Genomic DNA, 11,159 nt, shown 5'->3' with positions numbered 1-11,159 from the left:
CATTTTACAGCTAACCTTACTAACTTAAGTGCTGCATAGTATACAATGCGGTAACGCATTTATTTATAAATTGACAATTTGTCATTTTACTATATTATTTTTACAACTCTGTCTTTCCTCTTCCTAGTCATTACTTCAGGTATAAAAGGCAAAGACTTGTGACGTCAAAGAACTGTTGACATTACGTACAGCTTTCTGACAGTTACAAGATCGCAGAATTTGTAAAGTTCGTCTGTGGTTTTAAGTTATTAAAAGGTTTGAAATGCATTATTTTCAGCAAACACCGCTGATTTCTTTCAATTTTCAGAAATTTTGTTTTATTTGCACCACCCCAAACAGTAATACAATATCCCATTACCAATTGAGCAAGGGCGATATATATTTGATTAATTAATTCTTTGCTGGCAACATGTCTTAATTTCCTAAATATCCACGTTAATTTTCTTATTTTATCACACATAAATTCCACCTGAGAATGCCAACTCAAACGCCAATCCTAGACAACACCTAAGTACTTGGTAGATATAACTCTAATAATTATAGCAGGACATTCACAATTAATATGGTCAGTATTACCACAGCGGTGAATTTTCAGAAGGAAATCATTATTTGTTTGGGCCCTGCTATTGAAATGTATAGTAATGGATAGGATTAATGACAATTCGTAATTTTTTAAATAAATGCAATACGGTCCTACACACTATGTGGCGCTTAAGTTACGACGAAGGGACTGAGTGGACGTGGCCCTTTCGAAAACATGGACGTTGCAACACGTCCGAATCGTCGAGGTAAATAAAATATTTTTCATATACGAATTAGTTCCGATTTTAAAATCAAATAAACTATGACCGGTTACTTGCACTGCAATGGTCGTTATTTTATATGGCGGAAATTCTGCAGCTCAGCGATAGTCTATTTAATTTTCATACCCTGTTTGGTTTTAAATTAAACATACCGTATAATTTTATGTGAGAAAGAATATTTTCGTCACACTTCCAACAAAAATGCATCATGCATTTGCCGTATACGACCCTTTGGTCGGATAGAAAGGAACGGAATACCTTCTCAGGGCGCGTTCCCATTATGTTGTAACATTTTATTTATAGTTGGAGGACTGTCGCGTCTAGTCTGTTCCCATAACACGATTATCTGTCGTGACTGTTATTTTTTTTGTCGTGGACATTTATTTTATCGTTGAACGACTATCGTATCAGTCAGCAGTAACGATATGCACCGGTGTACAGAAAATCTGCAATAGCTTTATGCGACAACATTTTATGTACTTTTACTTATTATAAGCTAAGTATGTTATAAATAAATAAATGCTGATACAGACCTGGCAATGTGTTGATTGGTTCATATTGGAATTGCACGAAGACAGACATATAAGTGTAATTCGGAAATTTAGTTTGGCATGTAATCGCCGACTCATCTTTAAATTTGGGATTTATTATACCATTTAAGAAAATGTCGCTATCTCTACTGTAGGCGACCCCTCCGGAAACTGAAATTGAATTATTATTACTATTATGGATGTCTATTTTAAACTCTCGCCTCTGCCAAAGATTAATTTTGATTCTTTTTAGTGGGAGAGGCGGTATTCCCTGATAAATCACAGTCGGCTGGGGTCAGGGACATAGGCGAACAATACGTGGCATATCGAGCAGGACTGCCTTCTGCAGTTGTGCTGGAAGTGACACGCCACAGGAATTCAACCGCCTCAAGCGGTTAGAGAGGTAGTCCGGAGTTAACCCGTTTGCGGACAAAACAATTTTGGACAATTGAATTGAATTACTAATCTTGTTTTTTTTTATAATATCAAGTGACGGGACGAACAAGTTGTGCGCCTGGTGGTAAACGACATGTCTATCCATAGCAGTTGCACTGCCATTCAGAGCTTTAAATCGCAAAGATCTTAGGGACACTGCCACTGCGCCCGTCGCCCTGAGACATAAGTTGACAAGTACCATGTGCCGAAACCGAAACGAAGTATGATAGGTTTTAATAAGAAATAAACCAGGATTCAACCCATAGAAAGAGATTTTATTATAAAAAGTAAAGCGCGATGACATGACAGATAGACTGGTAAACCGACCAAGTAAAAACAGGAAATTACATTAGCGCTACCTAGTGGCAAACTTGTGTATCAGACTATTAAAACCGACTGGTTTATACTAAACTCGTTCCAACACAGAAATGCTCATACCAGAAGCTTCTTGTGTAAGAGTTCGTCCAGTAAGCAGAAAGCTGGAAGCCTACTACTGCCACTTTACCTATTTCTGCTGCCAAGCAGTAATGTGAGCATTATTGGGTTCCAGTTTCGAAGAGTAAGGCTGCTGGTGAAATTACAGGCACATGGGACTTATCAACTTATGTCTCAGGATGCCAGGCGCGGTGGCAGTGCCCCTCAGATCTTTGCGATTGAAGTTCTGAATAGCACTGCAATTGTTATGGACACGCGCGTAGCTTACCACCACACATGACTTGCTCGTTCCGTCATTTGATATTACGAAAAAAGAACTAGATTAGTAATTACTACGAGTCGAATATGAAAATTATTCGCAATCGCGATCGCTACGAGAAGAACAACCGTATGTTAGCGAGATATCTGTCTCGCTCTTGCCATAAATTTAGTCCCCCTGATAGGTCGATTGTGTATTCAACATTTTACTATATTATTCAGAGCTTTTAGATTAATATCAATATAGCGACGTATCTGCTCTTGATTCCAACTCGGGGATCAGCGTTTCACTGAAACATCGAGTATGTAACCTCCAATAAAGGCGAAATAAGGGCCATCTATTCCCGCAACTCATCAGGCGGCACTCGTTTGCACTAAAATCACAAACTAGAAAGCTGAAATAGTACAGCGCCAACAACTGACCTGTGTGTCCGTCTCTGTATATTCCAAAATTATTGTAATATATACATATTCTAACAATGGGGGCTGTTCCATTCGGTGGTGTGGAAAAACAACAAAACATCTAATTACAAAACAAACGGAATCACATTTCATCGGCAATTAAACATTAAATATGTAATTTTTTAATTTTCGTCCAGTATAGCAAAGCTCAAGTTGAATTGGTGGATTTGAAGTGAAACAATTGATGACACCCGTCAATTGTTTCGAATTCGGGCTGGTCAATTGCAGCGCAGTCGTCACCGTAATGATTTGGCAGAGTAATTTTAGGTTTAGGTTTAAAGATTTATTTCTCACTAAGAATTTTCATTCACTTAACATGAGAAAAACTAAATATAGTACAGTTGAAATATTGAACGACAAAGATTGGGTATAAAAATTATTCTACATTAAGTGGGTAGTTGCTTATTTAAACGTGAGTTGTTGGTTGAATCGCTAACGTGAATATTGCTATACACAATTTCAATCGGAGCGCAGTTGTCACCGTAATGATTTGGCAGAATAGTTTTCAAACAAATTAAATGACATTTCGTCTCTATTTCTGGTTATATACTCGATACAATGAAATCTACCTACAACTACTAAACTACCACCAAAGAGCACCTGAATTAGTGACGCGAAGCTCCTAAAGCACTTAGGATATTTATTAATATATTTATTTACATTCTCCAGTCCTTTTTAACGTTTGTTCAATATACATTTCATTGTACAAGAAGTTTTGTGTTCTTCTATGGCATCCCAATTTTAGAGGTAGTGGTGAACTGTATTTCAATGTTCCATTGCAATGTACGTCGCCGTCGCTAAGTTCCTTGTAATGCCAGTGTTCAATATCTGGTAGACCACTTATATACAAGTCTGTAAAATAAATAAAAACTGAGGTACTTCGAATCGTGTCAATTTTGTTTAAATTACCTCCTACTTAAGGCGTGTCACAGGAGAACTGTTTTGCTAGGTCTAATGTTTTAGGTATTTATTATTAAATAAGGTCTCAAAAATATACGATATACCTAAGGATATTGTCTAACGAGTGTGTTAATTTGTTACACAATATGATGTGCTTTAACCGATCATATAAAATCCCGAAACCAGGCCAAAATAAAAGTATAAAAGGGATTATTTAAAAAACCGATCTGAAATCTCAAAAGTTCGTGGAATTACGTCTAATTGCCAAGTTTTATTGAAATCTAATGAATTCATCCCTTAGTTTGGAACCCTTGGAATTGGAATATTTTCTTCAAATTTAATTGGCACCTACATTAAGGTACCCTCTTTCCAATAGAAAAAGAATTATCAAAATCGATTCACAAATACCGGAGTAATCGCGTGACTTACTAACAAAAAAAATACAGTCAAATTGAGAACTCTTCCTTTTTTGACATGATTTTTGTATGGAGATTTACTCGTTAGAGAACCTGCTAAATTCAGGTTTTTTAACTGAAGACCTGTAGTTATTAAATTCACATTTTTATCAAAACTTGAGAGTTACCCAGTGGTTTAACGACATACCACGCCGCCCGCGCCCTATACCACAGCAGTCGCCATCGGGCGTTTGTTAACGATGGATCCGTGTCAAATTTTCTCCGTCTGTTCTTAATTAATCATCTCACCTCCTTAAATCTAGGTTCGCATTCAAATTCTTCGCTGACGAACGAACGAAGTGATCCGGTGTCGAGATATTCGCCCTGAAACTCGATTTCAGGATTCCTATCAACTTTGTGAACTATTATTGCAACATTGTACCAAAACAAAAGCTTGAACGGGAATGTAATTAAGGCGAATAAATTATCATTTATTTATTAATATATTATTCATTACATTATTGCAAAATACATGTTTCAGAGCTATGGTTTAGTGCTTAATAAATAATTAACAAGAAACCCTGTCACTGCGTGCCCGACACGCTCTTGACAAGTTTTAATGAATAGAAAATTATTTTCATACGTACTTTGAAGCACGTCGGAGCATCCATTTCCGGTAGCGTCGGGATTTCGCGCTGTAAAATATAAAAAGAAAATAGCAGTTACAAACGGAGGGAATGATTAACTTAGCACGACATTTATTTAATTTTTTTATATTTATCCATTTGAATCCGGCGATTATCGCCCATATAAAGTGTATCTTAAGGACTAACATACATTGTTATATAATATAATATAAAAACTTGTCAGCAACGTGTGGCGCTATCTGGCATTAGGTAGCTGGCGGCGGAATCGCCGATATACGACACCCTTCGGGTTGAACTCCTTTTTCATGAAGGTCGGTACTCTCACCACAAACAAATAAAATGGGATATTATTTGATCCTCAAGAAAATAATTGATCTATTGTATTTATATTTTTATATATTATTTGTTTCGTCTATATTAGTTGATCTACGGATAAATTATAAATGAACTACATTCGAGGTAACACTATTATTTTGTTTAAACATACTAAATTAATATTTGGTATTCAAAAGTAATATTTGAACATCTTTTTTATTACTGGACTTTTCTTTTAACGATTGATGACATTTACAACCAGTATATCTTTAGATATTGATCTCCCAATAAATCTTGGTTATGGGTTGCGCCCCCCATTCAGTAGGTTAGGTTAGGTTCGTATATAAAAAAGCAGAAGCCAATTCGCTTGCGTTTCCGAACATGTTTTTTGGTCAAATTATATTATAATTGATATAATACATATTAGTATACAAATGTGATCAATATTTACTTAGTTTTAAAAATAAGTGTCTAAATTTGATTTTTAATGTTCATTTGTCTTTGTCTTGAGGACCAACATAAAACAATCAAAGTTAATTTATACAAATCAAACATGTTTTGCGTAGTTCAGAACAGATTAAAATATCCATCGATTTAATATATTTCATGTCTCAGCGAAAAAGGATGAATCATTAAAAATATTACTGTTTAGATTTTTTGTACCTGCTGCCAGTGCAAATTTAAAATCATCATTTAAATACATGCCTTTTTTAGCACCGATCGAAAGGGCCTGTTACCCCGATTAATACCTTTTAAGTACTACAGTAGCTAGAGTATAATATCTAGAATTAAATTGTATACAAAAAATATTTTCGATTTTAAAAAATTATGAGGATGCGTCGAAAAATATGGGCAAGTTAAATTGCAACAACACTCTCGCAGTCTTCGACAGTCATAGGATTTGGTTTGTTTATTTCTAATCATGAATCGCTGGTTTCCGAGACGTGTTACTTTATCATTTCACTCGAGCAAATCATGGATTTGATGAAATCAAATTTTGATTTAATCAAATTACAATTTCATTGTGTATTTGTTACAAATTCAAATCTGTAGGTCCGTTGAGCCCCGTAGTCTGCTCGACGTCGTCGTAGCGAAGAATTCCACTGATTTCTTACGAAGATTCCAGACTTGTATCCAACGGTCGCCACTTATTGTCCACGCCGGACAATGAAAACAAACGAACTTAGATCTTAGGATAGATGCTCGTGTAAGTGTTGTATAAATAAATTTAAATAATCAAGTTTTTATTTCATACAAATTCAATTATTTTTTGTGAAATTACTCCAGTAAACCGTGACCATGTGTAAAGTCAACCGTGACCATGGGACCTGTAAAGGGCCCGAAACGTCGGTTTGTTTGAAAAAACAAATATACGCGATTTAAATCCGGAAAAATAGTTTCATTCCTATGTATGTGTAACAATCGCGAAAACCTAAGAACTCGATATTACTCAAGTAGTTTGTTATAATTATTAATACAAAATGTCGAACATTTAGAAAAAATTCCTTCGATCCGGCCGGATTCGAACCGACGTCTTCTAGCAAACCGTGTCAGAAGCTATGCCAACTAAGCCACGAACGAACCTCGGACCTCACGAATTTATCTATGTCCTTGTTGTCAGATCTTTGTATTTGGTTTAACGACTTTTTAGCCGTAGCGCCGTCTATGAGAAATCTATGAAAGTATTTCGTCACCCAGTGCATACCTTTACAGCTATCAGCCCCGACTAGAAATGTCGCTATTTATTATAATTAAATTTTTATTGAATTGATATTCAATTATTTTTTGTGAAATTACTCCGGCTTCGTCGGTTCGAATTCGGCCGGATCGAAGAATTTTTTTCTGTGTTCGATCTTTGTATTAATAATTATACCACACGCAAAATAGGCGCCTTGACGTCGAGTTGCGGACACCAGCTCGTTACACCAAATACCAAGTAATAATTATAACAAATTTAAATAATATTTACATGTCCTGGAAAATTACTGAGTTATAGCGCTCTGAGCGACACGTAATGTTCCTTCCCATAATGTTGTAACGTTTTATTTATCGTTGGACGACTGTCGTGTCTAGCTGTTCCCACTAAATCGTGACGACAATTTATCGATTCACGGCACCCGCTTTGACGTTAAAAGATTAATTTCGAATTTTTAATTGGGAGAGGCGGTATTTCCTGGCTATGACACAGTCGGCCGGGGTCAGGGACTATTATTATTATTCTTTTAGTAAGGAAATTAATAACAACGAGTACTACTTTCAATACTCTCAAACTATCTCAAATGCAATAATTACCATCCCCTAATAACCTATTCAATACAAATAAACCTCATTTAATTTCCCTTAATTTCAATAATCGTTGTGACTTGGTCAAACCCTTAAAGATAAGCCGTGAACTAAAACTAAAGTAACAAACTAGTCTCACCTCCACTGATAATAATATGAGACGAAAAACACAATATTAAAAGTTTTCGGAATATTGTAGTCATCTTTAAGCTTGTATGTTAACGCCAAAGTAGAACGGTATAATGATAAATTTGAAATATTTACTAAATAAGTGATTGCTGAATACCTTGACCTTATATATATAGTGTGCCTTTATAATAGTGACATTTCAGTTTAAAATAATACATTCAAGAACGTTACTCGTCGTAATCGAGTTATAAACAGATACAAATGTCTAAACGACATAATATAAACGTCTCTATGGTGGCAGGAACTTCACCAAAACCTAATTAAAAACTACAAGTTTATAATTTTAAATTTTGAAAAGTGAACCCCGGTTTAGCACTGTAATAGTACAACTCCTTGTGAAAGAGTTCGTCCAGAGACGTACTGCTAGCTCACCTATCTCTACCGCCAAACAGTGATGTCAGCACTACTGTGTTCCGGTTTTGAAAGGGAAGGGTGCTGGTGAAATTACAGGCACATGGGACTTGTCACCTTATGTCCCAGGGTGACGAGCGCAGTGGCAGTGCCCCTAAGATCTTCACGTCACGTGATATTAAATAAAATATAAAAATGTATTCTCATGGCATTAATGGGACAAACCAGTGCCAGTTGTTCTGTCAATGACACTCGATCATAGCACAGGTGCAAATTTAATTCAATTTCAGGACATCCCTTTCTTAGTTGCGAGCTGTCAGATTACATATTATTTTTGGGATAACCTGTGATAACCCGGCGGATACGCCTCTGAGGCGATTATTACACTGTTCCGTGACACGCAACGGTACGAGGAGCTTCGTGTTTCAACGTTGTACCGAAGTATCTTAGTTTGTAAACACGGGAGTGCGGGGCGCATGATCAGTCGTCACGCCCATTCCGCTGCGTGGTGCGTGGCAGAGTGATAATCGCCTTAGAGGCGTGCACCATAGAAAACAAAATCCGGCAACAACTTGATCAGCACAGGCGATACCGTCAGCTTCGAATTAAAGACCGTCAGCCAGACAGACACTCTCACACTTCACACCGGTATTTTTTTTGTAATATCAAGTGACGGGACGAACAAGTCGTGCGCCTGATGGTAAGCTGCACGGCTGACCATAACGGTTGCAGTGCCACTCAGAGCTTTAAATCGCAAAGATCTTAGGGGCACTGCCACTGCGCCTGACACTCTGAGACATAAGCTGACAAGTTCCACGTGCCTGTAATTTCACTAGCAACCTTACCTTTCAAAACCTGAACACAGTAATGCTATTATTACTGTCTGGACGAACTCTTTCACAAGGAGCTCCACTGCTACTTTCATAGTACCGCCATCTCTAAGCTCCCGGGGTTCGATCCCGAACGGCTCAATGTAGAAAAACTAAATTTACTATATCATTGGAGTTTTGTAGAAAGGGCGAAAGCGTGATTTCGAAAACCTTTCAGGGACGTCGTTTTAAAATATTAACGACCTGTTTTAAATTTAATTTTAAAACTTAAACTTAATTAAAACCAAAATTTAATTTTAACATAGTACGTAAGTATGTTAAAATAGATATTAAAACCTAAAACATGCTCACCTGAAAATTTTTCCAAAATGGCGCTTTCATCCTTTCTATGACGATATTGTTACCGATTCCCATAACACCAGTGCTTTAGTTACTTAGGGTGCTGGTGAAACTACAGGCACACAGAGACTTGTCAACTTATGTCTCAGGGTGACGGGCGCAGTGGCAGTGCCCCCCAAATCTGTGCGATTTAAAGCTTCGAGTGGCACCGCAACTGTTATAGACAGGCGTGTTACTTAACAGCAGGTGCACGAGTTATTCGTCCTGTCACTTGATATTAGAAAAATCACAAGAAACACGTTTGCGCGACGTCTAATTGTGACTGCAAAAGGGCGTGCGCGTGCACTGCAACACTTGCATGAAAATACCCAAGCAGCACACCCATATCTAAATATATACTATAAGATATCTAATAGAATTTAATTCGATTGAATATTTTAAGAGTTCAAATTCCCTCAAGATATCTCGAAGAAGTTTCTAGATAATTTAAAGTAAAAGTGGGCACAACTTTATTAGTAGATCACAAGAGTGCTTTGAGAAACTATCTGTAGGTAGTGAGTTAAGAGTGTTAAGTTAAGAGTGATTCTTATCTTTTTTTCTCAAGTAACCCTTCTAGAACGCTACAAGACCATTTGTAGAATGTAGAGTTTTTATTTAGTCTTGTAGACAGTTTTTAGATAATTTATAGTCTATGATAGTTTTCTTAGTAATGCTATTTTAAAACCAAAATACTAAAGCGTTACAAACATAGGACGCAATTCTCTTAATACTAATAGATTTCAAGTTTAATGGCTTACAAAATATAAACTATCAAAATTGCAACATGGCGAAATTAGATATAATATTTCTGACTTTTTCGCGCAATGTTTATTCGGTTGGAAAGCGCAAATTGACGTGCGACTTTAAATACATTGTGAAAAGTGATGTAAAATCTACCATAAAAGTAATGCGCTCCCTAAATTTTAAATATTTATGTATAAAATATAAACTTAATAAAAATACAGTTATCGATTTTCGGTTTTAAATATTTATAGAAAGCTTAAATATATAAAATAACTCACAAAACAAACCATTTCCAAGAAGTTCTAGGTTTCTTCAAGCTAATTTCAACTTAGATTTGCTTTTTAAAAAGAAAAGAAATTTTTCTCGGCTACTTCATAGTCATTCTTTAAAAATAAAAATGGTGACAAGAATTGAAAGCTTTTTTCATGTGTCCATGGCAACCGCGACACAGGGTTTCCTTAGTGCGGAGCTATGTTGAGTGTGTATATTATTATTATTATTATTATAAAGTGATTTTTGGGGATTTTGAACAATTGGCATTGGCAACGCAGATTGTATCAAATGATGTGACTTAATATCCAAAGTTTACCACCTCCACCAGATCTTTTAATATTCTTTACTTTATCCATTTTGCATGAACTCTTACAACGTCCAATAGAGTAAAAACCCTGATTGTAGTATTTTTTTAAATACAATCTACTGAAAACGCGCTATAACGTGTTTGTCAATAAGTACAAACACTACAGAATGTCTATAAATTAAATATATCTAGAATAAACTTAAGAACACTAGTTTTTAGAACAATAGGCTTCACTGGATGTGTATAGAACAATTTTACTAAAAATAATCAGTTGTTCTACAGATGAACTTAAAATAAGGACTATAAGAGTAAATCTTAAGAGATATTACACTTAATTAAGTGGTTTGGTATTAAGAAGGTGTTAAAATTTTGACTTGAGTGAAATAAGTCTATAAGAACAATTTATTTTTTCTAAAACCATTTATAGAGAACTATTATCTAAATCTATACCATATTAAGACTGTTTATAAATATAACAGTTTTAAGGCTTATAAAGTGTGCTCCTTGGGTAACTAGCGGCGCACACGATTAATGTTAATAATAATAATAAAAATTTAATATTAGCGGTACACGATTTAAGCGTCTACTTTGAAGACACCCTAAATTTTCCTAATGTAAAAAAAA

At 35.7% G+C, this 11,159-nt stretch overlaps 1 protein-coding gene across 1 annotated transcript; it reads right to left on the bottom strand.

Annotated features, from left to right (window-relative positions):
• Positions 1 to 1,336: 1,336 nt before the first annotated feature.
• LOC113238522 lies at positions 1,337 to 7,680 on the bottom strand (the record flags this gene model as incomplete). Its single annotated transcript, XM_026475347.1, has 4 exons — positions 7,603 to 7,680; positions 4,866 to 4,913; positions 3,584 to 3,775; positions 1,337 to 1,504 (listed from the first exon to the last, which is right to left on the bottom strand). Coding segments are annotated over exons 1-4 (472 nt in total), but the record flags the coding sequence as incomplete, so codon positions are not given.
• Between the last annotated feature and the right edge of the window lie 3,479 nt (positions 7,681 to 11,159).

This window comes from Hyposmocoma kahamanoa, unplaced genomic scaffold (assembly GCF_003589595.1).
Source record: "Hyposmocoma kahamanoa isolate Upper Pololo Valley unplaced genomic scaffold, ASM358959v1 96412, whole genome shotgun sequence".
NCBI classification, from domain to species: Eukaryota; Metazoa; Arthropoda; class Insecta; order Lepidoptera; family Cosmopterigidae; genus Hyposmocoma; species Hyposmocoma kahamanoa.
The sequence above is the reverse complement of the archived record's forward strand: the minus strand, read 5'-3'. Positions and strand labels throughout refer to the sequence as shown.